This window comes from Plasmodium relictum (genome assembly GCF_900005765.1).
Source record: "Plasmodium relictum strain SGS1 genome assembly, chromosome: 13".
NCBI classification, from domain to species: Eukaryota; Apicomplexa; class Aconoidasida; order Haemosporida; family Plasmodiidae; genus Plasmodium; species Plasmodium relictum.
The window spans coordinates 359,027-382,738 of record NC_041691.1 but is presented as its reverse complement, the minus strand read 5'-3'; the positions used below and the strand labels follow the sequence as shown (position 1 = coordinate 382,738).

General features: G+C 17.9%; 6 protein-coding genes and 1 non-coding gene across 7 annotated transcripts; 5 read left to right on the top strand and 2 right to left on the bottom strand.

Annotated features, from left to right (window-relative positions):
* Positions 1-679: 679 nt before the first annotated feature.
* Positions 680-2,565, top strand: RACK (receptor for activated c kinase, putative; the record flags this gene model as incomplete). Its single annotated transcript, XM_028678610.1, has 2 exons — positions 680-806; positions 1,724-2,565. 2 exons carry the CDS (start codon positions 680-682, stop codon positions 2,563-2,565), a joined length of 969 nt encoding a protein of 322 aa, XP_028535739.1.
* Positions 1,451-1,553, top strand: PRELSG_1309100. Its single transcript, XR_003699280.1, has one exon. It is a non-coding gene; the product is annotated as a small nucleolar RNA snoR05 (small nucleolar RNA).
* A 1,212-nt stretch (positions 2,566-3,777) lies between the features above and the next one.
* On the top strand, positions 3,778-4,587 carry PRELSG_1308900 (SNARE protein, putative; the record flags this gene model as incomplete). The annotated part of the gene is made up of 1 exon (XM_028678609.1): positions 3,778-4,587. The coding sequence occupies one exon, from the start codon at positions 3,778-3,780 to the stop codon at positions 4,585-4,587; it is 810 nt and encodes a 269-aa protein (XP_028535738.1).
* A 1,376-nt stretch (positions 4,588-5,963) lies between these two features.
* UBE4B (ubiquitin conjugation factor E4 B, putative) lies at positions 5,964-9,782 on the bottom strand (the record flags this gene model as incomplete). Its single annotated transcript, XM_028678608.1, has 1 exon — positions 5,964-9,782. One exon carries the CDS (start codon positions 9,780-9,782, stop codon positions 5,964-5,966), a length of 3,819 nt encoding a protein of 1,272 aa, XP_028535737.1.
* A 2,981-nt stretch (positions 9,783-12,763) lies between these two features.
* PRELSG_1308700 (dehydrodolichyl diphosphate synthetase, putative) lies at positions 12,764-14,513 on the top strand (the record flags this gene model as incomplete). The annotated part of the gene is made up of 8 exons (XM_028678607.1): positions 12,764-12,777; positions 12,859-12,914; positions 12,995-13,086; positions 13,230-13,372; positions 13,495-13,611; positions 13,751-14,023; positions 14,152-14,254; positions 14,370-14,513. 8 exons carry the CDS (start codon positions 12,764-12,766, stop codon positions 14,511-14,513), a joined length of 942 nt encoding a protein of 313 aa, XP_028535736.1.
* Positions 14,514-14,874: 361 nt separating this feature from the next.
* Positions 14,875-16,467, bottom strand: PRELSG_1308600 (SPRY domain, putative; the record flags this gene model as incomplete). Its single annotated transcript, XM_028678606.1, has 1 exon — positions 14,875-16,467. The coding sequence occupies one exon, from the start codon at positions 16,465-16,467 to the stop codon at positions 14,875-14,877; it is 1,593 nt and encodes a 530-aa protein (XP_028535735.1).
* A 1,584-nt stretch (positions 16,468-18,051) lies between these two features.
* Positions 18,052-20,058, top strand: PRELSG_1308500 (alpha/beta hydrolase, putative; the record flags this gene model as incomplete). Its single annotated transcript, XM_028678605.1, has 1 exon — positions 18,052-20,058. One exon carries the CDS (start codon positions 18,052-18,054, stop codon positions 20,056-20,058), a length of 2,007 nt encoding a protein of 668 aa, XP_028535734.1.
* Positions 20,059-23,712: the final 3,654 nt, after the last annotated feature.

The window sequence follows — 23,712 nt, the reverse complement described above, 5'->3', positions numbered from 1 at the left end:
GTGGAATTTTTAATTAAAAAATAAAAACAGCATTTTATGATAATGAATTATATTAATAATAAAATTAATTAGTCTTAGTAGAATTATCCTTTACTGCTGTTTTTATTTGAGTGAATAAAAAAAAAATATTTCATCATCACGGTAATAAATATTATTTAATTTTATTTTATTTTTTTTTTATTTGATAAAATTTGTATCATAAATGCAAAAAAAAAAAAAAAATACATTAGTATAGGAAAAAAAATAAGGAATATATTTTAAAAAAAAATTTTATTTCATTTCCATTTTTTTTTTTTTTAATCTTATTTCAAGTGAGAATAAAATTAATAAAAAAAAAAAAAACAAAAAAAATTTAAAAGTAGAATACAGTATTTTTCCATCATAAAAATTAAATATCATATATATATTTATATATAAGTTTGTATAATTATTTTAAAATTTTTTTTTATGTTTCTATGATAAAAATATTTACTTATAATTCAATTCATTTTTTGATTTTTACATATTAAGAACAAAAACGAAATATTGTTTTATATTTTTTTATAATTTTTTTTTTATTTAAATCCATTACTTTGATTTTTTCTTCAAGTATATATGTATTATTATAATTTTTATAAAATTTAACATCAGTATAAATTTATTTTTATTCATTTTTCTTTAATTTTTCAAAAATTTAGATATGGAAAACATAAAAGAAGCTGAAATATCGCTAAGGGGTGTTTTAGAAGGGGGACACAGTGATTGGGTAACTTCAGTGTCAACACCTACTGATACAAAATTAAAAACTGTTGTCAGTGCTTCGAGAGGTAATAAAAAATAAATATAATAACAAAAAAAAAAAAAAATGAAATAAAATTAGTGTTACATAAGTTAGTCTTTTATTATTAAAGCTATATAGTGTGTGCTACGCATATAAATTTTATCATTAAAATTTATTATTTTATATTCTATTATTTTAAAATTAAAAGGGAAATAAATTTAGTATATTCAATTTGATAAATGATATCTACATATATTTTCTTTTTCAAATTTTTTTTATTATATATATATATTGTATTATATATTCATACGGTTAATATAGTTTATATTATTTTTTTTATTGTTTACCTTTTACATTTAATTGAATATATATATATATATATATATAGTTTTTATCAAGTTTTTTTTTTTTTATTTATGATTATTTATATTTTTCCGAGAATATATATAGATATATATAAAGATTTTATATCGTATTTTTTCATATTTTTTACTTACATAAAAATTTAAGTTAGTAATATACTAAATTTTCTGTATCTTCTACACCGTTATACCGAGAACATTTTAATATTATCTAGTTAATATTATATATGATATCTATATATATTTTTCATTCTTTTTTAATATTTTTATAGTTATTATATATATATATTTTGTATTCGTTTTATTTATATGATAATTTTATTTCATTCACATTTTAATATATTTTTTTCATTTCAAATATATATAAAATTTTCATTTTCTGTGATGACAAGCAACTGTCCCAGCTCACTCTGACATTTAAGTCAATGGAGAGAAAACAGTTTAAATGAATCTGATCAATGAAAATATATAATATGAAGCAATTTATTTAAATAAATTTTACTTCTATTTTTAGTTTATTTACTTTATGAATAATATATACCATAAATATATAAATTTAAAGAAAGAAATTATTAAAATTTTTTTTTCTATATTTTTTCAGACAAAAAATTAATTGTATGGAATATAAATGCTGATGATGATTCAGGAGAAATTGGAACTGCTAGAAAGTCTTTAACTGGACATTCCCAAGCTATAAATGATGTATCTATTTCATCAGATGGTTTATTTGCACTATCTGGTTCATGGGATAATTCTGTTCGTTTATGGGATTTGTCTCTTGGAGAAACCATTAGATCATTTATTGGTCATACTTCAGATGTTTTTAGTGTATCTTTCAGTCCTGATAACAGACAAATTGTATCAGCTAGTAGAGATAAAACAATTAAGTTATGGAATACTTTAGCTCAGTGTAAATATACTATAACAGATAAACAACACACCGATTGGATAACATGTGTCAGATTTTCACCTTCACCAAAACAAGCAATTATTGTTTCGTGTGGATGGGATAAGTTAGTTAAAGTATGGAATTTAAAAAGTTGCGATTTAAATAAAAATTTAGAAGGACATACAGGTGTTTTAAATACGGTTACTATTTCTCCTGATGGATCTTTATGTGCATCAGGTGGAAAAGATGGGGTTGCAAAATTATGGGATGTAAAAGAAGGAAAACATTTATATTCACTCGAAGCAGGTTCTACTATAAATTCACTATGTTTTTCTCCATGTGACTACTGGCTCTGTGCAGCAACAGATAGATTTATAAGAATATGGAATTTAGAAAGCAAATTAATCATTTCAGAAATATATCCAGTTAAACAGTCTAAAATAGGAGTACCTTGGTGTACTTCTTTAACATGGTCAGCTAATGGCCAACTATTATTTTGTGGATCAACTGATGGAAATATATACGTTTATGAAGTAAAAAAGCAAGCTATTTAAGAAAAAAATTATGAACAGTTCATAAATTTTTTTTCTTTTTTTTTTCCCCTCTTCCCTTTTAAATATATATATTTATACATTCATGTGCATAAAACAAAAAATTAATAATTCATTTTTATATATTTATACAATTTATTTAATATTAGCAATTTTTGCTATATATATATATATAATTTGAAGCATGAAGAATTAATTTTTAATATTACGTGTAAAAAATTAATGTATATATAAATTTTTAAAATAAAAATACTTTATATTTTTTTAAAGACTTATTTTCATTATTCTATTATATAATTTTAATATTTCTAATTATTTAATTATTTTTTTTTTTAATAATTTTGACTTGTATTATTTTTAAAATAAAAAAAAGTGTGTATAAAAAAAAAGTTATAACAAATAAGAAACATTCATGGAAAAATTAAAATGTTTCAATTTCAATTAAAATCCCTTTTTAATCTATAATGCATTATTATGTCTATTATATTTTTTTATAAAAAAAATTTAACATTAATTTTACTTAGAAAAAGAATTAAATTCTCTTAACGATCCTTATTCTTTTATTTATTTTTTTTGTTTTTTTGTAATTAAACTCCTTAAATCATAATTTTCTATTTTTTAAAATTTGTTATACTATAATGAAAAATATAAAATAAAAATTTATTTTTTTAAATATTTTTATGGATGTATAAAATAATATATTTTACTTTATCCTGTAAAATATAGAATAAGCTATAAGGAGTTTTTTTTCTTTTGCTATGTAAATATATAAATTATTAAAAATAAAATATATGGATTAATATATTTTTATTCTAATTTCATTTTTTTTTTAAAAGAATTTTTTTTTTAAATTTAAGAAAAAAATTTATAAATTCTGAAAAATTAAAAGAAAAAAAAAAACATATATAAATATGTATATATGCATCATTTTCAAATAAAACAAATAGAACATTTGTTGTATTTTAATTTTTTGGTATCAGTATATTTTAAACAATTTTATATAAAAAAAGTTAAATAGAAAAAAAAAAAAAAAAAGAATTATTAAGAAATTATAGTTTAGAAAAATGTATCTTTTTTTTTTTTTTTTGTTTTATTATTTTAATGGATTAAGAACAAAAAAATATATAAAACATTTACATTGAAGATAAATTTTGTAAATATAAGAATTTATACCTTATTCATTTAATTTCCTTTTAAAAATATCTAAATATAATAATGTATATAATTTCAGATGAAGAAATAGCATATTCCAATAGCATACATAGTGAAGAAATAGAGAGTGAAGAAAATAGCGATGATCAATCAAAATACTTTGAAAGAGAGAATAGTAATGATATAGATGAAAATGAATTAGTATTATTTAAATATGTTTGTATATCATTGTTAGATGATGAAGAGATTTTATTGAAATATAGTCTTCTCAATCATGATTTAGATATATCTACTAATTACATAATTAAGAAAATATTAATTGCTTCAAAAAAAAAATTAAGTTATGGTAACAAAAAAATACTTAATTGGGATAATAAAATTATTTATTTTATTATATGCAGTGAAAAGAAATTAGCTTTTTTTTTAATTAGTTTAGATATGAAAGCTTATTTTAAAAATTATGCATTTGAATTTTTGAGAAAATTAGAGATTTACACTAAATCCGAATTATTTTATAGCCCCAATTACCTTTCAAGTAATGTGAATAGATCAAAAGTGCATACTATTGAATGTTTCATGAGAAGAACAATAAATAATCTTAACAGGTGTTGTAAAAGTGAAAAAATTATTGCTGTCAAGCAAAAATTAAATAAAATTAATTCAGTGATGAATAATCATATAGATAATTTGTATCAATCTAGAGGGAACATTAAAGCTTTGCAACATAAAACAGAAAACATGTCCAAAAACACATTAAATTTTGTTCAAAATACAAAAAAATTAAAAAGAATAATGTTCTTGAAGTATTGGAAGAGTTATTTTTTTTTGGCTTGTTTTTTAATTATAGGCTTTAAAGTTTATAGGTCCATTTAAGGTTTATTAATTTGTGAATTGCTTATTCATTAATTTGAATTTTATATTTTATTAAACTCACGCAACATTTATTAAATAATTTATATTTATATCATAGATGTAGTTTTTACATATTCATTTTTATTAGCAAATATTTTTCAGTTAATTTGTTATTTTTTTTAAGTTTTCATATGATGAATTTATATTTAATAATAAAGCATACAATTTTTTAATTATATGTATGATACATATATAAATTGTTTTTAAAAAATAAAATATTGATTTACACAAATTTGCTTCTTAATATTTTTTTTAAATTATAAAAATTAATAAAAAGAAAAATAATAAGAAAAGAAGCTGTATTTGTTCTTTTGAATTATTCTATAATTTATTAAAAAAGCACTTTTTACTTTTTTAATAAGATTTATTATTTTTTTTTTTATTCATTTCACTTAATATTTTCATATGATTTTTGATTTTTTTTTAAAAATTAATTACGTAAATTCAGTATTTAAAAATCTTTTTTCTAATTAATATAAATATATATTGTGTTTATTATATAAATTATTAAAGAATTATAAAAATAAAAAAAAGACAAAAAAATACGTTTATTTGCATAAGGATGTACCTAATTTATAAAAATTTGTATATCATTTTTATTTCTTATTGTTATATAATTTTTTTAAAAAATAATAAAAAAAAAAAAAAGTGATGAAATAAATATAAAAAAGATAAAGGATAGAAAAAAAAAAAAAAGAAAAAAAGAAAAAAAGAAAAAAAGAAAAAAAGAAAAAAAGAAAAAAAGAAAAAAAGAAAAAAAGAAAAAAACGGTAAATAGATACTATTTTTTTACAAAAGCAACTTTTAGTTAAGTGCTATCAGATTATTTATAGGTATGTTTAAAAAAAAATTTCAATATAAAAAAATCCTTTTTTTTTTTTTTTATAATAATAATAAAATATATATAATGTATAACTAATTTATATTATATTTAATAAGTTTAATTTTCTTCACTGAAAAATCACCTAAATATTTTGAAATATATTCTAATGTTAAAAAAAAAGTTTTCATTCAAGTATAAATATAAATTGAAATAACAATTATAATAAAAATATAGATATAATGGTAATGATAATTAGAAATATTATAAGCACAATAATAATGAATTAATTGAAAAAATTATAATTAGAATAATAATAATAATAATAATAAAGAAAAATAAAGTAAAACAAATAAATATATAATGTAATTTATCAATTTCTTATAGACGCATTTGGTAAATTAATATATGAAATATACATTTATTTTTTTTATTTTTTTCAATGAATACATTTTCTTATTTTTTTATTTATTTTTTTTTTTTTAATACATTTTTCACTTTTACTAAATTGGCATAATTAATCATTTTCATTTTTTTTTATATTTTCATCCATCTTTTTATTTTTTTCAGATTCTTCTTCATTTTTACATGTATATTCCTTATCAACATCTTTATTTTTGTTTAACAATTCTTCTTTTTTATCTTTCTCAATTTCTTCGCTTTCTATATCTATTTCTAAATTTTTTTTCTTTTTTTTTTTCTCTTGTCTTAAATTATCTATATATTTATGTATTTCTTCTTTTAGTTCAGGCATTGCAACTAATTGTTCCTTTGAAAGTGGTGCTCTGTTAAAAGGATCATTTGGCTCACTCATTAAATGCCTTTCAATATTTTTTCTATCAATAATTATTCCAGATGTAGGCAATAAAACAGGATCTAACATAATATCTTGTAAAATGGGATCTAAAAATTTTTCTGGTATATCATTCACATCATCAAATAATTCAACTTCATCTTTCATATCAATAATTTGTTGGCAAAATTTTTTAAATTTATTTAATTCTTCTTTATGAAGTAATCCTTCTCTCTTACATATATAATATGCCTTATTGAAAATCTCAGGTTTATAATATCTTCCTTCATTTGCTATTTCTCTTATTAATAATTCTTCATGTTCCTTTTCTGAATTTAATAAAAATAAATATGATTCAACTATACTAGTTAACCATAATTGAGGCCTAAAATTGTACTGTTCCATATTTTTTACTTTTATATTTAAACATTTGGGTCCTACTAAATAATCAAAATAACAATTTAAACACGTAACTATTTGAGAGAGTATAGTGTTAGAAGTAACTATATTATCTGAATAATTTTTGCATAATAGATTTAAAAAAATGCATGATTTATAACAATATGTTATAATCATTTTTGTTTTTGCAGCTAAATTTCTCATGCTTTCATTAGTTAAGTCAGTTTCTACTCCTGAATCCTCAATTTCACTATTATCACTAAATGATCCATTTAAATTATGAGAGCCTTCATTATTTAAATGACCACTATTGTCTAGATTTATGTTCGATGAACTTATTTGGTTATTCGAATTAGAATTTGTTCCTCTATTAATACGAGTTGCATTTGCATAAGAATTGGTATTAGATATAGAATTTTCTACTTCAATTTTTTTTTTATCTTCTCTTCTTTTGATTTCTGAGAGATATGATACTACTTCTTCTACTAAAAAACTAACATCATTTAATAATAAATGAATTAAGTGGACAAAAAGATTATTGTTATTTATAACTAATTGAGTAAATTGATTAACATATATTTTATTTAAAAAAAAACTATTAAAATTTTCTACTATACGAACTCTTGTTTGCATCCTTTCTGTATATTCTCCTTTTTGTGAAGCAATAAATACATTGGTCAAAGATTTTATTATATATTTTTTGGTTAATTCTGATTCTTCTATTATTTTCTTTAAATTATCAAATTTATATAAAAAAGAAAATGTTCTAGGAGCTGATTCACATCTTATATGTATGCTTTTAATATGATTTTCACTTAACATAGTAAAAATAGAAAATGCTATAAATAAATCCATATCTAAATAACTTAAAAAATTTTCGTTATTTTGACTTTTAAATATATCTAATTCATACAATAAATAAATTATTTCAAATATATCACTTAAAAAAAATGTTGGAATTATAGAAAATTGTGGTGATGCATATAGACGATCATTTTTATTTAAATCATTATGAGATTGAGAAACTTTATCATTTTCTTCATTATTATTACTATTATTTATTCTATCTTCAACTTTATCTTCTTTTTGTAATTCATCAATATCATCATATTCTTTATCTTTTTTTCCATTGTTTCTATCTTCATTTATTTTGTTATCCGTGTTACTTGATAAATTTTCAAAATTTATATTTTTATTATAATATTTTTCATTTGGGGGTGGACAACACTTTAATACCAAATGAGATAAATTGTTTTTATGTTCATTCAAATAAGTTTTCATATTAATATTTTCATTACCATTTATATCATACAAGTAAACAACATGCAAGAAATAACTCATAGATAAGTGTAAAAATTTAAATAATAATTGAATAAAGCGAGAATTATACAAAAAAATTTTCCATGCATGTATGTTCATATAATAAAAATTTTTATCTTTTGCATTTCCTACTTCTTGAATTATTCTAATAAATTCATCTACAGCTGGTTTAAAAAATACACTTAAAGATTTAAAAGTCATCCAAAAAATACATGTAATAAATTTTGGTTCTTTTTGAAAACTTTCTGAGTTTTTTACTCTATTTTTTATCTTTTCTACATTCGATTTTTCTTCAAAAGAAGATTGATTTGTTATATTTTTTAAAAGAAATTTAGAAAAAGGATCATTCCTTAAAAAAAAAAAGAAATCAATATCACTAATTTTATTTATTGTAATTGGTTCACATAAACATAACAATACCCAAAACATATTCAGGCAAAAACCATATGAGTTTTCACCTAATAATTTTAAGAACAATCCATACGAGTTATCTAATGACTGTGGGTAAGATGCATAATGATACATTATTTTCGTTTTTTTTTCATTTGATAAAATTATACAATTTATCCATAATAATACTTTTTTTTTACTTTCATTGCTTCCTTTTAATAAGTTTTTTATTATATCAACACAAGTTTCTAGTATCCAATCAGTATCTCTTCTTAATAAAACATATATATTTTTTAAAGAACTCAAAGTCATTTTATTTAATTCGTTGGTTGTAGTATTGTAAAAATATTTATACATTGCTATTTCTTCTTTTTTTATTATATTAGGCATAGTTAATATCGTTGGAGATAATAATCTACCTAATAAACTATTTAATTGTAAATTATATCCACAGCTATTTACCTCTTTATCTTTACTACAAGGTTTATTTACAATAGAATTATTATTATTTGAATTCGTATTATCTATTATATTATTAGAAATCACATTACTTATATTATTGACACGTGTACTTACATCTGCTGCATTATTGTTATTTTCGTTTGTACTAGATACATTTGTATTAGATATTAAAGAACTGGAAGATGTTGTATTTGCACCTTTATTTAATTCATTATCATTTTTATTATTAGGTGATTTAATAGACAAATTACATAGTGATTTTGCTTCAAGAGAACTATCTTTCATTCTATCACTTAAATTTAAATATAAAAATACTGATTTATTATTCATTACTAAATCAGCTATTTGTTTAAAACTAGTTATAAATTTTAAAAGTACAGCAACATCATTTTTTGGATAAATTAAACTTCTAGAATTCAAATTTTCTAAAATCATATTTATTATTGGATTAAAAATTTTGTTTAATTGCTTCTCGCTTTCTTCCTCATTTTTATCATTTTCTTCTATAACTAACAGCATTTTACTTAAAAAACGGGAAGTACATGAACCTTTTAAAAACTCAAAAAAAGCATTCATTCGTTCTTTATATGATATTTTCACATTCGGATATATATCTAAATTTTCTAAATAAATTAATGCATTGTTTATTATTTGATTTAAAACTTCATTAATTAAATGATCAGTTTGCTTGTTATCTAAATTTAAACTTTTATAAAAATTTTTATCTAATAATCTAACATAGCAGGAACATAGGTAGCTTAAGCAGTTTTTTTTCTTCTTATGTAAATCAGAAATTTTATGAAGTAGGAAGAAATATATATTATCTATTAACAAGTACAATTCTTCATTATTTTTTTTTAATTCTTTTTCATATGACTCTAAATAAACTTTTGTATTATTAGACTCTTCTTTTTTTAAACATATTTGAAAAATATTTTGAAGAAACGAATCTTCCTTAACTTTATCCTCCATTTTTATAATTAATATTAGCTCTTTTTTTCTTTTTTTTTTCTTTTTACATGTAATTATATATATTAAATTTTTTTTTTTTTTCACAAATCAATTTGTTTAAATATTTATACTATTATAATTAAAAAAAAAAGTAAAATAAATAAATTTTAAAAAAAAAACTTTTTAAAATAAAAAAAAATTAGTATTTTAGGTATTTCCAATCACTTTTAAATTTATGTTATTTTATTAAAATATATATATATATATACATATATATTTTTTTTTTTTTCCTTTTCAATGTTCAATTGATGAAAGCTTTTTTATTTCTTAAAATACAATATAAGGTTACATATCTTCAAATTATATAAAATTCATACTTTTATTTTTAATATTTTTTTTTTAATTAATTTTCTTTTTTTATATATTTTTTGTTTAGTAAAATTATCAGATTTATTATATTAGCAAATTATCATGCCATTTTATCTTCTATCTTTTCAATACATTATTTGAAGTTTTATTTTTCTATTGTATCATTTATTATCAAAATAATATATCAATCATGTATAGGCTCAATTAATTTATTAATTTATAAATTCGTTCATTTAAGAATAAGTATATTTAATATGATATAAACAAATATAAAAAAACTTTTTAAAAGCTTTTTAAATGTAACATTTTTAGACTTTTTTTTCTTTTTATTTTTATAGTTTTAAATTAATCCGTTTAAAAAATTTTTTTTTTTTTTATGTAAAATTTTAAGTATGCAAAATTACACGGAAATGAACATATTTGTATAAGAAAAAAAAAAGATGTTAAATTCTATGTAATTTTCATTTTTTTTTTCCTTTTTTTTTTATCCTTTTTTTTTTTTTTCCCTTTTTTCAATTGTCTTTTAAAAATAACAGAATAAATATACAAAAAAAAAAAAAAATTTTTTTAAATACATTAAATGTAACTAATTAAAAAATAAATAACAATCCTATTATATTTCATAGTTCAAACAAATATGGATATTCATTTTTTTTTGAAAAATATTAATTTTCTTTTTTATTTCAAACATTTAATAATAAAATAAGAAAATATATTTTAATACAAAATCAGAATTCATGTTTTTTACACTTATATAAAAAAGTATTTAAAAATTAATTAAAATTAGTAATTTTAGCATTTCTATAAAGATGACGTAAAATCTTTATTTTTATTCTCTATATATAGCATATTCTTCACATTTTATGTGTAATTAAAATATAAGAAAAAGTGAATATTAATGAATTATTCATCTAGTATTATTATTTTTATTTTGAAATTCAAAAGTTTTATAAAAGAAATATTTATTTTTAATCATTAATTTGAAAAAAAAAAAAAAATTATAAATATACATATATATAGCACCATAAGGCAACCCACCTGATATATATATATATATATATATTTTTATGTTCTTAATTCTTTTTTATTTATTTCTATACATCAAAGTAAATTTCTTAAATGTATGAATAAAATTGTAAATTTTTTTTCTACAAAGATTAAAATGCTCTTGTGAAATATTACTTTTTTAAATATTAATTACTATTATTAAATTACTTTTAAATTTAGCAACTTATATATATAAAAGTTTTATTAAGGATATTAACACTCTTAATTTTATTTTTAGAATTAAATTTTTTTTAAATTTGTAACTTATGTTAGTATTTATAATGAAAATTATTTATATATCCTACAAGCCGCTTATTTTCACTTGTACTAAAATACAAAATAATCAAGAATAAATAATGATAGATATGCAGAGAGTAGTAAATGTATATATATATATATTTTATGGGTAAATATAAAGACAATTTAAAAAAAAATAAAAGGGGGAAATAATTAAATATGTTAGCAAAATTAAAAGATATACATAAAAAAAAAATTAATTATATAGAATACAGTTACTAATTCAATTGCATTTCTACAGTAAAATTTGCAATTTAAAATTTTTTGTGTATAAATAAAAGTTTAATTTTTGTTTAATTTAAACAAAAATATTATAAAAAATAAAAAAATAAAATAATAAAAATTTTAATATATCTATATTTAATATGAGACTTTCTTGTATAACTTATATTTACTCATATCCAACAAAATCATATATAGAGATTATCACACTTTCAAGTAATTTAATGTTAGAATAAAGAAATAACAAAATTCTCTTTGTATAATAAAGAAATTCTTATATAAAAACCCATATTAAAAAATAAATAAATAAAATAATATTTGCTTTTTCTTTTATATTAAAAAAAAAAAAGGGAATTACAAAAAAATTAGTAAATTTTTTTATATCTTAAAGTTGTTTATTCAGAATATTTACGAAAAAAAAAGAAAAATGATTTTTATTATAATTAAAATTGAAACGTTTTGTTTGTTAAAAAAAAAAAAATTTATGTTTAATACTTTTTCATATTTTTTATAATTTTACAAAAAATTTGTATTTTCATTTTAAAAAATAGTGTTCTATGATAAAAAATTAAAATAGATTTACTTCATCTTTTTTAAACATATCCTATAATTTCATGTGTAGCTTTAGTAATGCAAAGTATTTTACCATATATTAAAAAAAAGGTACATTTTATTTACTGAATATATGACTAATATTTTAAAATTAATTTTGACATATTTTAGTTTTTCTTATGCAAAATAAATATATAAAATACTGTTTTTTATTTAAAAGAAAAAAAAAAGTGTAAATATATATTAAAATAAAAATTTTATGTAAAAAGGATCAAACTATAAATGTCCTAATAAAATGAAAATTTTAGTTTTAATTTTTATTTATTGATGTGATACTTTAAAAAACCATCGAAATTGAAACACATTTATAAATTATTATTATTTCAAATCTTGTTAAACTTATCTAAATGAGGATTTCTTACATTAAATAAAAGCATTAGATATTTACTTTGTTTTTAATTATTGCAAGAAATTCTGAATTTCAAAGACAAATAAAATGATTAAACTGCTTGAAAATGGCTTTAAATTTGTACTAAAAAGAAATATAGAAAGATATATTCTTTTTTTATAAGATAAAAAAATAATACATGAATTTATTTCTTATTTGTAGAATAGAAAGATTAGTAACTTCATTATTAAGAATATTCATAAATATTAAGCATATATGTAAAATTGGAAAATAAAAAAAAAAAAGAAAAATATATGTATATATATATATATATATATATATTTTTAATGTTTTTAAGCGATCATAATGGATGGTAACAGAAGATTTGCAAAAGATAACGGTTTTCATTCTTCTTTAGGTCATTATATGGGATCAAAAGCATTAATTAAAGTTATTATATTATATATATATATTTTTTTTTTTTAAATTTATTAAGCTTGATCTATATAAAAGTGATTAACATATATTTTATATGTTTTTGATATAATGCTTAGTGAAAATTATGAACTATTTTTTTTCTTTTTTTGTAACAGGTTATAGAAATATGCATTAGTTTAAATATAAAGTTTTTATCAGTATTTTCACTATCTTTATTAAATTATAACAGAAGTCCAGATGAACTATATTTTTTATTTTATTTAAATTTGCACTATTTATCTAATGAAGATTTTTTTAAGTAATAATATTAAAAAATTTTAATTTATGCATATATATACATATTTAATAAATAATGAATATTTTCATAATTTAATAAATAGAATTAATGATATAGAAATAACTAAATTTACTTTTATTTAGTAATTTTATTAAAAATAATAGAATAAGGATTAAAATAATAGGAAACTTATCATATATCAATGATTCCTATAGAAAAATTATAAATGATATAGAAGAAAAAACTAAAGAATTTGACAAGTAAGTTATATAAGAAAATTAAAAAAATGATCACATATATATATTTATGAGAATATTTTTTATGTACAATGTGAGTATACTATTAAAATATATCATAATAAAATACTTATTTTTCTTTTTCTTTGTTAATTTTTTATAGTTTAATTTTAAATATCTTTTTCTCATATACCAGTAGAAATGAAATGAGTTTATGCAAATTTATGCCTAACTTGTATTTTGACACTTATAAAAATTTATTAGAAGAACGAAATATATGTTATTCTTCATACTTACTAAAAAATTTTATCAAAGAAAATAATTACGAATCTTCAGAAAATTTAATAAAAAATGAGCATATTGATTCAACCAAAATTTATAAAACAAAATGCTTTTGCGGAAAAGACTCCTTTTTAAATGAGGAACAATTAAATATGTTAATAAGAAAAATTAAATAAAATAGATATATTACAAAAAGAAAACAAAAATAATAAAAAAAAAAAAAAAAATTCATTTTCTATATGTAAAATTTCTATATTGTTAATTTTCTATATTTTAACACAGATATAGTTATCATCGAAAATTACTTACATGTGATTTACCACCGCCAAATATTTTAATACGAACATCAGGAGAGCAGAGACTATCTGATTTTATGTTATATCAAGTTAAATAAAAAAAAAAAAAGATTTAATGAAAATTAGTTGAAACTATGTATTTATGAATATTTTAATACTTATTTAAATATGACTGTTTTTTTTTTTTTTTTTTTTCATTTTAAGATTTCAGAATTCACGGAAATTTATTTTATCAATGAACATTGGCCAATCTTTAATTTTTTACAACTCATTTATATTATCTTGCATTACACTATTTTTCAAACAACAGAATGGGCATTTTCTTATTCAAACCCTTGTCCACATTAATTTTTAAGGTCTTTTAAAAAGCTTTTGTTTAAAAAAATATTGAGTTATTTAAAAATTTTTAAAATAATCTTTTTTTTTTTATTATAAATGAAAAATGTGTATTTAAAAGAAATAATAAATAAAAAAATTTAAAGAAATATAGAAAGATTTTATTAGTTTAAGACAGAACAAAAACAAAATTACAAAAAAATATATTATAAAAAAATATAGAGAAGTTTAAATAATTTTAAAGGAATATAAGATAAAAGAAAAAAAAAAAAAAATAGCATATAATTCTTAAATCATATTATGTCAAAATATATATATATATTTTAAAAAAAGAAATGCAGAATTAATTCCGAATTATTTAAAAATATTTTTTTTACAAAATATTAGGTTGTTCCATAAGCATACATGGATTATAATCCTTTAAATAATTGTAAGTAAAATGAGGTCCTAGATTAATCTTTGCACATGCACCCATATATAAACTAACAGAGGGATGATAAAATCCTTCATATATATCAACAAAAGAATTTTTTTTTATTTGACCATTTAAAGAAAAAAATATATAGGAACCAAAATTTTTTTTCAAAGTAGGTGGATTTTTTGGATCACATAAAATTCCATTTTGCAAATATTCGTATAATTTTTTATCGGATCTTGGATCAAATTTATAAGTATTTTTATTTTTTAAATTTAAATAACATCCAATTATATCACCTACTTTAATTGGCCCCATACACTCATGACTTATTGAGTTATTAAATATTTTTCCATTTTTACTATTAACACAATAACTATATTTATCAGTACCTATAGGATAATCATACCTCATATATCTACATGCAAAACCAACTCTTATATAAGAATTTACTTTTATTACTTTATCTTTATAACCTAAGAAATTTAAATTTTGTAAAGGCTCTTCTATTTTTACTTCATAATACCATTTTCCAACGTCTGCACCACTATTGACAAAAACACTAGACCACCCTTTATCCCCATAGCATGTTAGTCTATCGTTACTTAAGCTTACACAACTATCTTTGTATTTCATTGAAAAAGTCACATTCTTTTTACTTCTATACTTTTTATTATAGTCATGAAAATATTTTAAATTTCCTGCATTTTCTTTGTTATCTATTTCAAATTGGGAATATTCTATTTTATTCTTATCGTTATCAATTTTTTTAAAATTTTCCCTTTCATTTGTATTGTCTTTCAATTTTGTCTTGTCACTTGTGAAATTTTGAAGTACTTCTTTTATATTTTCATCCTTTTTTATACTATCTTTAATTACCTCATTTTTATTTATATTATTATTAATTATACTACCTTCCTTTATATTATTTTCAATTAATTTATTATCCTTCTTTGTATTTTCTTCCATTGCATCTTCTTCATTTGTATTATTTGTAACTATATTATTTAAATTATACTTAATTAATTCATTTTTATTACTTTCTTTTGTTTCATTTTTGTTTTCATTTTCTTTTGTTTCTCTAATTTCTGTGTTAACTATATCATCGTCTTTTTCTATTTCATTATAAGTTTTGCTACAACTTTTATTAATGACTATATCCAACTTAAAAAATTCTTTGTTCTTTTGTTCTTTTTTATTATTCTCATTTGTAATTTCCTTTTCTCTTTCGTCATATTTATTAATATTATTTTTATCATTATCATTCATATTTTCAATATTTGGGTTTCCTTTTTTTCTTTTTAATTCTTCTTTTATTTCAATTTTTCTTTTCTTTTCACTAATACTACTTAATTTTGATAAAAATGTCATGTCAGTGTTATCATTTGTTATATTATTTGTACTTTTTAAAGGATAATCCGATAAATTTAATTCTTTTATTTTTTCTTTATTACTGTTATTATTAATGTCTCCTGTGCAATATGGTTCTGATGATTTTTTTTCTATAGTTATTTCAATATTATTGTTTTCTTCTATATTAAGGTTTTTCATTTTACCTTTATTTTATTTTTCTATTTTTTTTTTTTTTGTCTTTTTTTCGAAGAAACTTTTCTTTATGTCAGTACTACGATAACAAGGTATTTTACTTTAAATGAATAAAAGTATTAACATGAAAAATTTATCCACTTATTTTTTTTTTATCATTATTAATCATATTTATGATATTTTCAACTCTTATATAATGATTAATATTGTAATTTTTTTTCTTAATTCATAATTGTCATGTTTATTAAAATTCTCTTAATATTTTTTGCTATAATTAGTTTCACTCTTTTAAAATTTCCTTTATAATTAGTAATTAAAATTATATTTTAGGTATTATATATATTTTCTATTAATGTTATAAATGTTCTAATAATTAAGTACATAATGATTACTTCGTGACTATATAGTGTAAAAATCAGTAAATTTTATCACTGTTAATTATTTCTATTTTTTTTATTCAATTTTCATAAGTATTAATAAAAATAATAAAAAAAAAAAAGGTATTATATTTTAATACATATTTAATTAAATGTAATTAATTTTATAAATAAAAGAATTGTTAGCAAAAAATTTTTATATAAATTAAAATTTATAAAGTTTTAATTAAAGGCTTAATAACAAATAAAAAAAAAAAAAGAAAAAAAATTTAGCCTATTTTTTTTATATTTTTTAAAGTTTTTTTTTCTTTTTTTTTTTTTTTTTTGTTAAAAAAAATATATTTTAAGAAACTTATTCTATTTTTAAATATTCTTTTACAGTAATTTATCTATATGTTTGTTTATACATGCAAATGTTTATATATATATTTATATATATACATATATACACACATACTTCTAAATATTATTAAGTATTTTTCTTAAACTGAATTCCAAATAGTAGCTATGTTTCTTTTATGAAAAAAATTTTAGGTATCTTAAAGTAATAAATGTTAAACATATTTAAAATTTTTTACGATTACATAATATTAATTTTATTTCATTTCAATAAATTTTTTTTTTTTTCCTTTTTATTTTATTCCATTTTCTTTTTAATGATTTGTTTATGCTAAAATGAATATTTATTATATCTGATTATATTTGTTTGAAAAAATATATAGAAAGACTTTAGAACTACTCAGTATGATAATTAAATTTATGTTAAAAAGAAGAAAAAGGATATATTTGTTAAAATAAAGAACTGTATTTGTATTTTTTTTTTTTTTTTTTTTGTGGAACATAAATTTTTATTCCATTATATTAATATAATTTTAAAATACATAAAAATAAAAAACTTTAAAATATTAAAATGTTTCTTACAGAGTTCGGATTTAATTAAAGTGAAAAAAAATGACTAAATGTAAAAATTTTACATATTTTTCTTTTTTTTTTTTTTTGGTGATACGTAGTAGACCAACCTTTTTTTTTGTTTTCTAATATTTGTTAATAGTATAACTCATCTTTTTTGTTTTATTTATATAATAAATATAAATACATTTTTTTTCTTTTTTACGTATAATGATAGCTTGTACAAACTATCATAAAACAAATTAAATATACAATAGCATATTAAGAACATTACTGAAAGGTTTAGACAATACTAATAAGAATTATGAATGAGAAAAAAAAAGAGAAAAAATATATTGAGAAGAATGAACAGATTAAAAATAATATCGAAAAAAGTATTAAAGAAGAAGAAGAAGAAGAAAAAGAAAAAATAAAGGAAAATAATAAATATGGAAATTTTATTGATAATAATAAGAATGAAGAAAAAAATAAAGACAAGAAGAAAAAAAAAAGTGATAAGGATAAAAAAGAAAGTAATATAAGAATAATAAAAAGTAAAAATCAATGTTATTCTTCATTTACTAATCAGAATATAAAGATTTTATATAGAAACGAATTTATAAATGATAATTCTTTTTTCGTTTTTCCATATAATAGAAATGTAGTAGATTTAAAAAGGAAAGGTAATTCCTCAATAGAAAAAGAAAAGACAACTAGTTTCAAAAATGATGGAGCCAAAAATGATGAACAAAAATATTTAAGCACTTTCAAAAGTATAATTGATGTAAAAAAAGATCCTACTATTTCAATAATAAATTCATCTAACGAGATTAGAACAAATGATTACGTAGATGATTATTTAAACTTTGAATCAAAAGACGAAATAAGGAAAAATGAAGAGAATGATATGCTATTATTCAAATATGGTGAAAAACAAAATCCGATTATATCAATAAGAGAATTTGAAAGCATACCTTTAAAAGGAGAAGAAGAAAATGATAATAAAGTTAAAGAAGAAAAATGGGAAAGTAATAATAGTAATGAGGAAAAAAAGAAATTAAGTAAAATAAATAAAGATGAAGAGGAAAAAAAAAAAATTTATAACGAAATAAAAGAAGTTAAAGAAAAAAATGATGATGTAGAAGAATATAGTAAAAAAAGATATGTTGAAGAATATCAGAATAATAGAAAAAAGGAAGATGAAAAATATATTATGTATAAAGTACCTAGATATCTAAAGAAAAAAAACATTAGGTGTCCATTTGTGTATAAAAATGTATTCATTGGTAAGTATGGAATAATAAATTATGATTTAAAGGGGAATGATAGTGGAATATTAGTAATTACTTTTCATGGATTGAATGGAACTAATTTAACATTTTTAGAGATACAAAATATATTAATTAGATATAAATTTCAAGTTTTAAATTTTGATTTATATGGGCATGGTTTATCAGCTTGCCCAAAATATAATCATAAAAAAAGAACGTATGGCATTGATTTCTTTTTATCACAAACAGAAGAATTGTTAAATCACTTAAAATTACAAGATAAAGAATTTTACTTGATTGGTTTTTCAATGGGATGTATAATAGCTATAAGTTTTGCCAGAAAATACATTAATCAAGTTAAAAAAATTATTTTAATATCTCCAGTTGGTGTTTTAGAAAAAAAACCTTTTTTACTAAAATTATTAAAAATTTTTCCCTGCATAATTAATATTTCTTCTTTTTTTATGCTACCTTGTTTTATATCAAAAAAGAAATTAAAAAATAACGATTCTCAAAATGATACATCAGATTATTTATATAACAGAATTATGTGGCAAACATTTGTAAAAAAAAACATTACTCATTCCATTTTAGGTTGTGTAAATAATTTAAAAATGTGGAGTGCTCATGAAATTTTTAAAGAAGTTGGTATAAATCATATACCTGTTTTAATTTTATGTGGAGAGAACGATAATATTTGTAATGTTAATGTTTTTAAAAATGTATCTAATTATTTTTCTAATTCTCATTTGATTATTTTTAAAAACGCCTCTCATTTAGTTTTAGTGGAAAAGAGTCAAAAAGTCATTGCTTGCGTTTTAACATTTTTTCACTTTCCCAATGATGCTGATTTAAAATTATTTCATTATATACTCCCAGTTGATAAAATGGGAAACTATGTTGTTAAAGACAAGAGGTTTTCTGAAAAATACTCTTCTTCTAAATCATATTTAGAAGATATTGGTTATATACCTAACATTTTTATTTCCTTCATTGATAAAGAACAAGAATATAAATTTAAAAAAAAAAAAAATTTATCTTTATCTTTTGATGTAGTCTAAGCATAACTTCATATTATAAATTCTTAAAATAGATAAGATATACGATATACTTTTCATTCTTTTTAGTAGTATTGTAATTTTGTTCTATATATATATATATAAGTAAATTCACTATATATATATTAATCACCTAATTATATTTACTTTCACTAGTTCATATATTGATTTTTTCTTTTTTTTTTTACAGTATTATATGAATATATATATTTTCATTTAATCATTTTTTTTAGTAGATAATTATACTTTTTCTTTTTTATTATATCACCTATTTGGTGTTCTTTTTATTTGTTTTGTATTTTATTGTTATTTTCTATTTTTTTAATGTTCTAAATTTTTATTTAATTTCTTTAAATTTTTTTCCATATTAATAATTTTTCTGTTTTTTTTTTTGTTGTTCTTTTTTTAAATTATAAAAAAAATAAAAATTGGTATATAGTCCTTATGTATTTATTTTTGTATAAATAATATATATGTTTTAATAGTTAAGCTTAATTTTTTCAGAACATAATAGCTGCTTTAGTAATATATTATAAAAACATATATAGTACTTAAACGTTTTTTAAATTATAAATAACGTGAACAAGTATACCCTATTCTATATATGTATACATAAAATTTCTTGTTTTTATCATTATTTGTATTATTTTTAATTTTTGACTAAAAATAAATCCATGTATTTGTCATATAAAAAATTGATTTTATCTTAAAACTTTATACATTTCTTTTTACTCCTAATGTAGAATTTTATACAAAGTCATAAAATAATGATAGCCTTTATATTTTTTTTTAGAATTTATTGTTTATGTAAAATTTTATCTACATTAAGAAAAATTAATCCTTATGTTTAAACAATATGAAATTTATTTAATATGTAATAAAATTAATTCAAATCATTTAAAGAAAATAATAAAAAAAAATTTAGTATATAAATAAGCGCTTCTTTCTTTAATGATAAAATACTACGCAGAAACAATTCTTAGGAAGTTATGCTGAAAACAATAACCATATATAAAGTTATTCTGGAGTTATTTAAAATTATTTAGGAAAAAATAAAAATAAGACAATTCATTTCTTTACAAACTCGTACTTTTAATTATGATTATAATAATATATATTTTTTTTTTTAAATTATTTATTTTAATATATTTGTCTATAATTAAATAATAAAATTTATTAATCACATTTATTTTTTAATATATTAAAATACATAAAGTTTAATATATTAAATATTTTAATAAGAAAAATTATTTAATAAATATATATAATGCATAAGAATATTAAATACACAATCCAAAAAATTTTAATAAAAGGACATTTATTAACTGCATTATTTCCTTTTAATTTTTTTTAATAATACTATAATTGAAAAAAAAGAAATATATTCACAATTATGTAAACTTAAAAACATCTAATTCTTAAAAATACTATAGAAGATACATATGGGTATATTTCAACGAAATTGAAAATTTTAATAAAAAAGTTTTTATATATATTTATATGAAGGTTTAATATACTCGAATGCATATATATATTTTTATAGTATATTAAATATTAGCAATATTATTATTTTCCTTTTCTGTTGGTTCTAACATTTTTTCTTTAAATGATTAAACTGAATTAATGAAAATTTTTTGTGCATTAAAAATAAGAATTTAGTATTTTACGCTCAAATTTTTTAAGAAATATAAAAAAAAAAAATTATTAAATAACATAAAAAAATCCAATTAGGTATATATACAGCTATAATGCATATATATATATTTTCAAATAGCTTTTATACAAATAATTCTTAAAAAATAATTTTTCTTATGTTTGTAGAAAATATTTATATGTATATTATCAATTCATTCATATATAAAAAAAGTGTAATTATTAAATATAAAAAAAAGCAAACTATGAAGTGAATAAGTATACATACAAGATATACTATCGTTTAAGAATTTTCATAATTTAAAAAAAAAAAAAAAACATACATAAGGATAAATATATTTCATTCTTTTCTATAACATTTTATTTTGATGTTTATCAATAATTTCTTAAAATAAAAGAACCATCTAATTTTTCTTATTTTATTATAATTCTGTAACTATTTCTCACATAAAGTTAAGAAGAAAAAAAAATGCATAGTTGAGAGTTTAGAATTTTAAGATTTTAAAAAATATATATTTTTTTTTTTTTTATATTTTCTTAATATTTTACTAAATTCATATTATTTGCACTTCTAAATTGTGTTAATTCTTTAATGTTTAATGGATTGTTTTATTACAGTCTTTTTTTTTTTTTTTTTTTTTTAATTTCCAGGTTGCCACTTAAAATTACATCAGTTCTTTTTATTATTAGCTTTGATTTTTTAATATATATATAAATATATATATGTATAAATATATTAAATAAAATTCACCACCATTATATGTAACTGCCTATGCTTAAGTGATATATTTTATATTTTTTATAGATACTTAAACATTTCTATATATATATATATATATATATATATATATATATATATATATATATATAATATTTATTTTTTTTTTTTTAATTATATTTTAACTTTAAACTCTTGAATTACATTTTTCTTCACTTTTTATGTGATCCCTTCATACTTTTATTTTTTTTTAAAATATGTACATTTAAATAAATATTATAAATTGCTGCATTTAACATTTTTTTCTCAACTCTCTTAATGCTAAAGCTGCTTCATTAAATTTTACTTCCATTTAATATTTTTCTTGTTTTATTTTATAATTTTTTTTTTTTTTTTTTTTGTTCTATTTTTTCTTTTTAAATGTAACATAAATTTGTTTATTTCTTATTGTATTTTTTATATAATGCACACGTTGAAAAAAAAAAAATCACAATTTTTCTTTAAATTTAAGAAATTTTAAAACATAAGTATTTTTGCCAAAAAAAAATTATAAAAGAAAAAAAAAAAAAATTAAATGATATATATGTTATTATATAATAATTATGAAAAAAAAAAATACTAACATATTTCTTATTAAATATGTAATTGTGTTAATTTTATATAATTCTATATAAAGTATACTATATTAATTCTTTTCTTTTAAGTTATATAAATATTAAATTATTCATTTCTTAATTAATCTACATATATATGTACGTATTCATATATCTGTTAAATTAATTTGTATTTTTTTTTTTTCTTGTAAATAGCTTACATCTTTCTATATATATCCTTTTTTGTTTTGAATTTTAATAAAATGCATTTTTAATTTAAAAAAAAAAAAATAAATATATATATCAATATATTCATTTATATATATATATATATATATATATATATATTCATTTATAAATAAAAATAATTATATGTTTTTTTATTTAATAAATCTTTTATTTTAATTTTATCTTATTTTAAATTATATATTTTTTTTATTTTAAAATGTTTTATTTATATAAATGTATTTCTATTATGTAAATATATGAAATAAATTTTATAAAATATACATGTATGCTTTTTTTATAAAACTTTATAGTATTATTGAATTAAAATTTTATATATTAATTTATAGGATTTTTTTTATTTTTTTATGTAAAATTATATTATTTATCTTTTCATAAAATTATGTTATTTTTTTCTTTTTTTCCTTTTTAATATATAAAATTGTTTTTTTTATTTATATATAATTA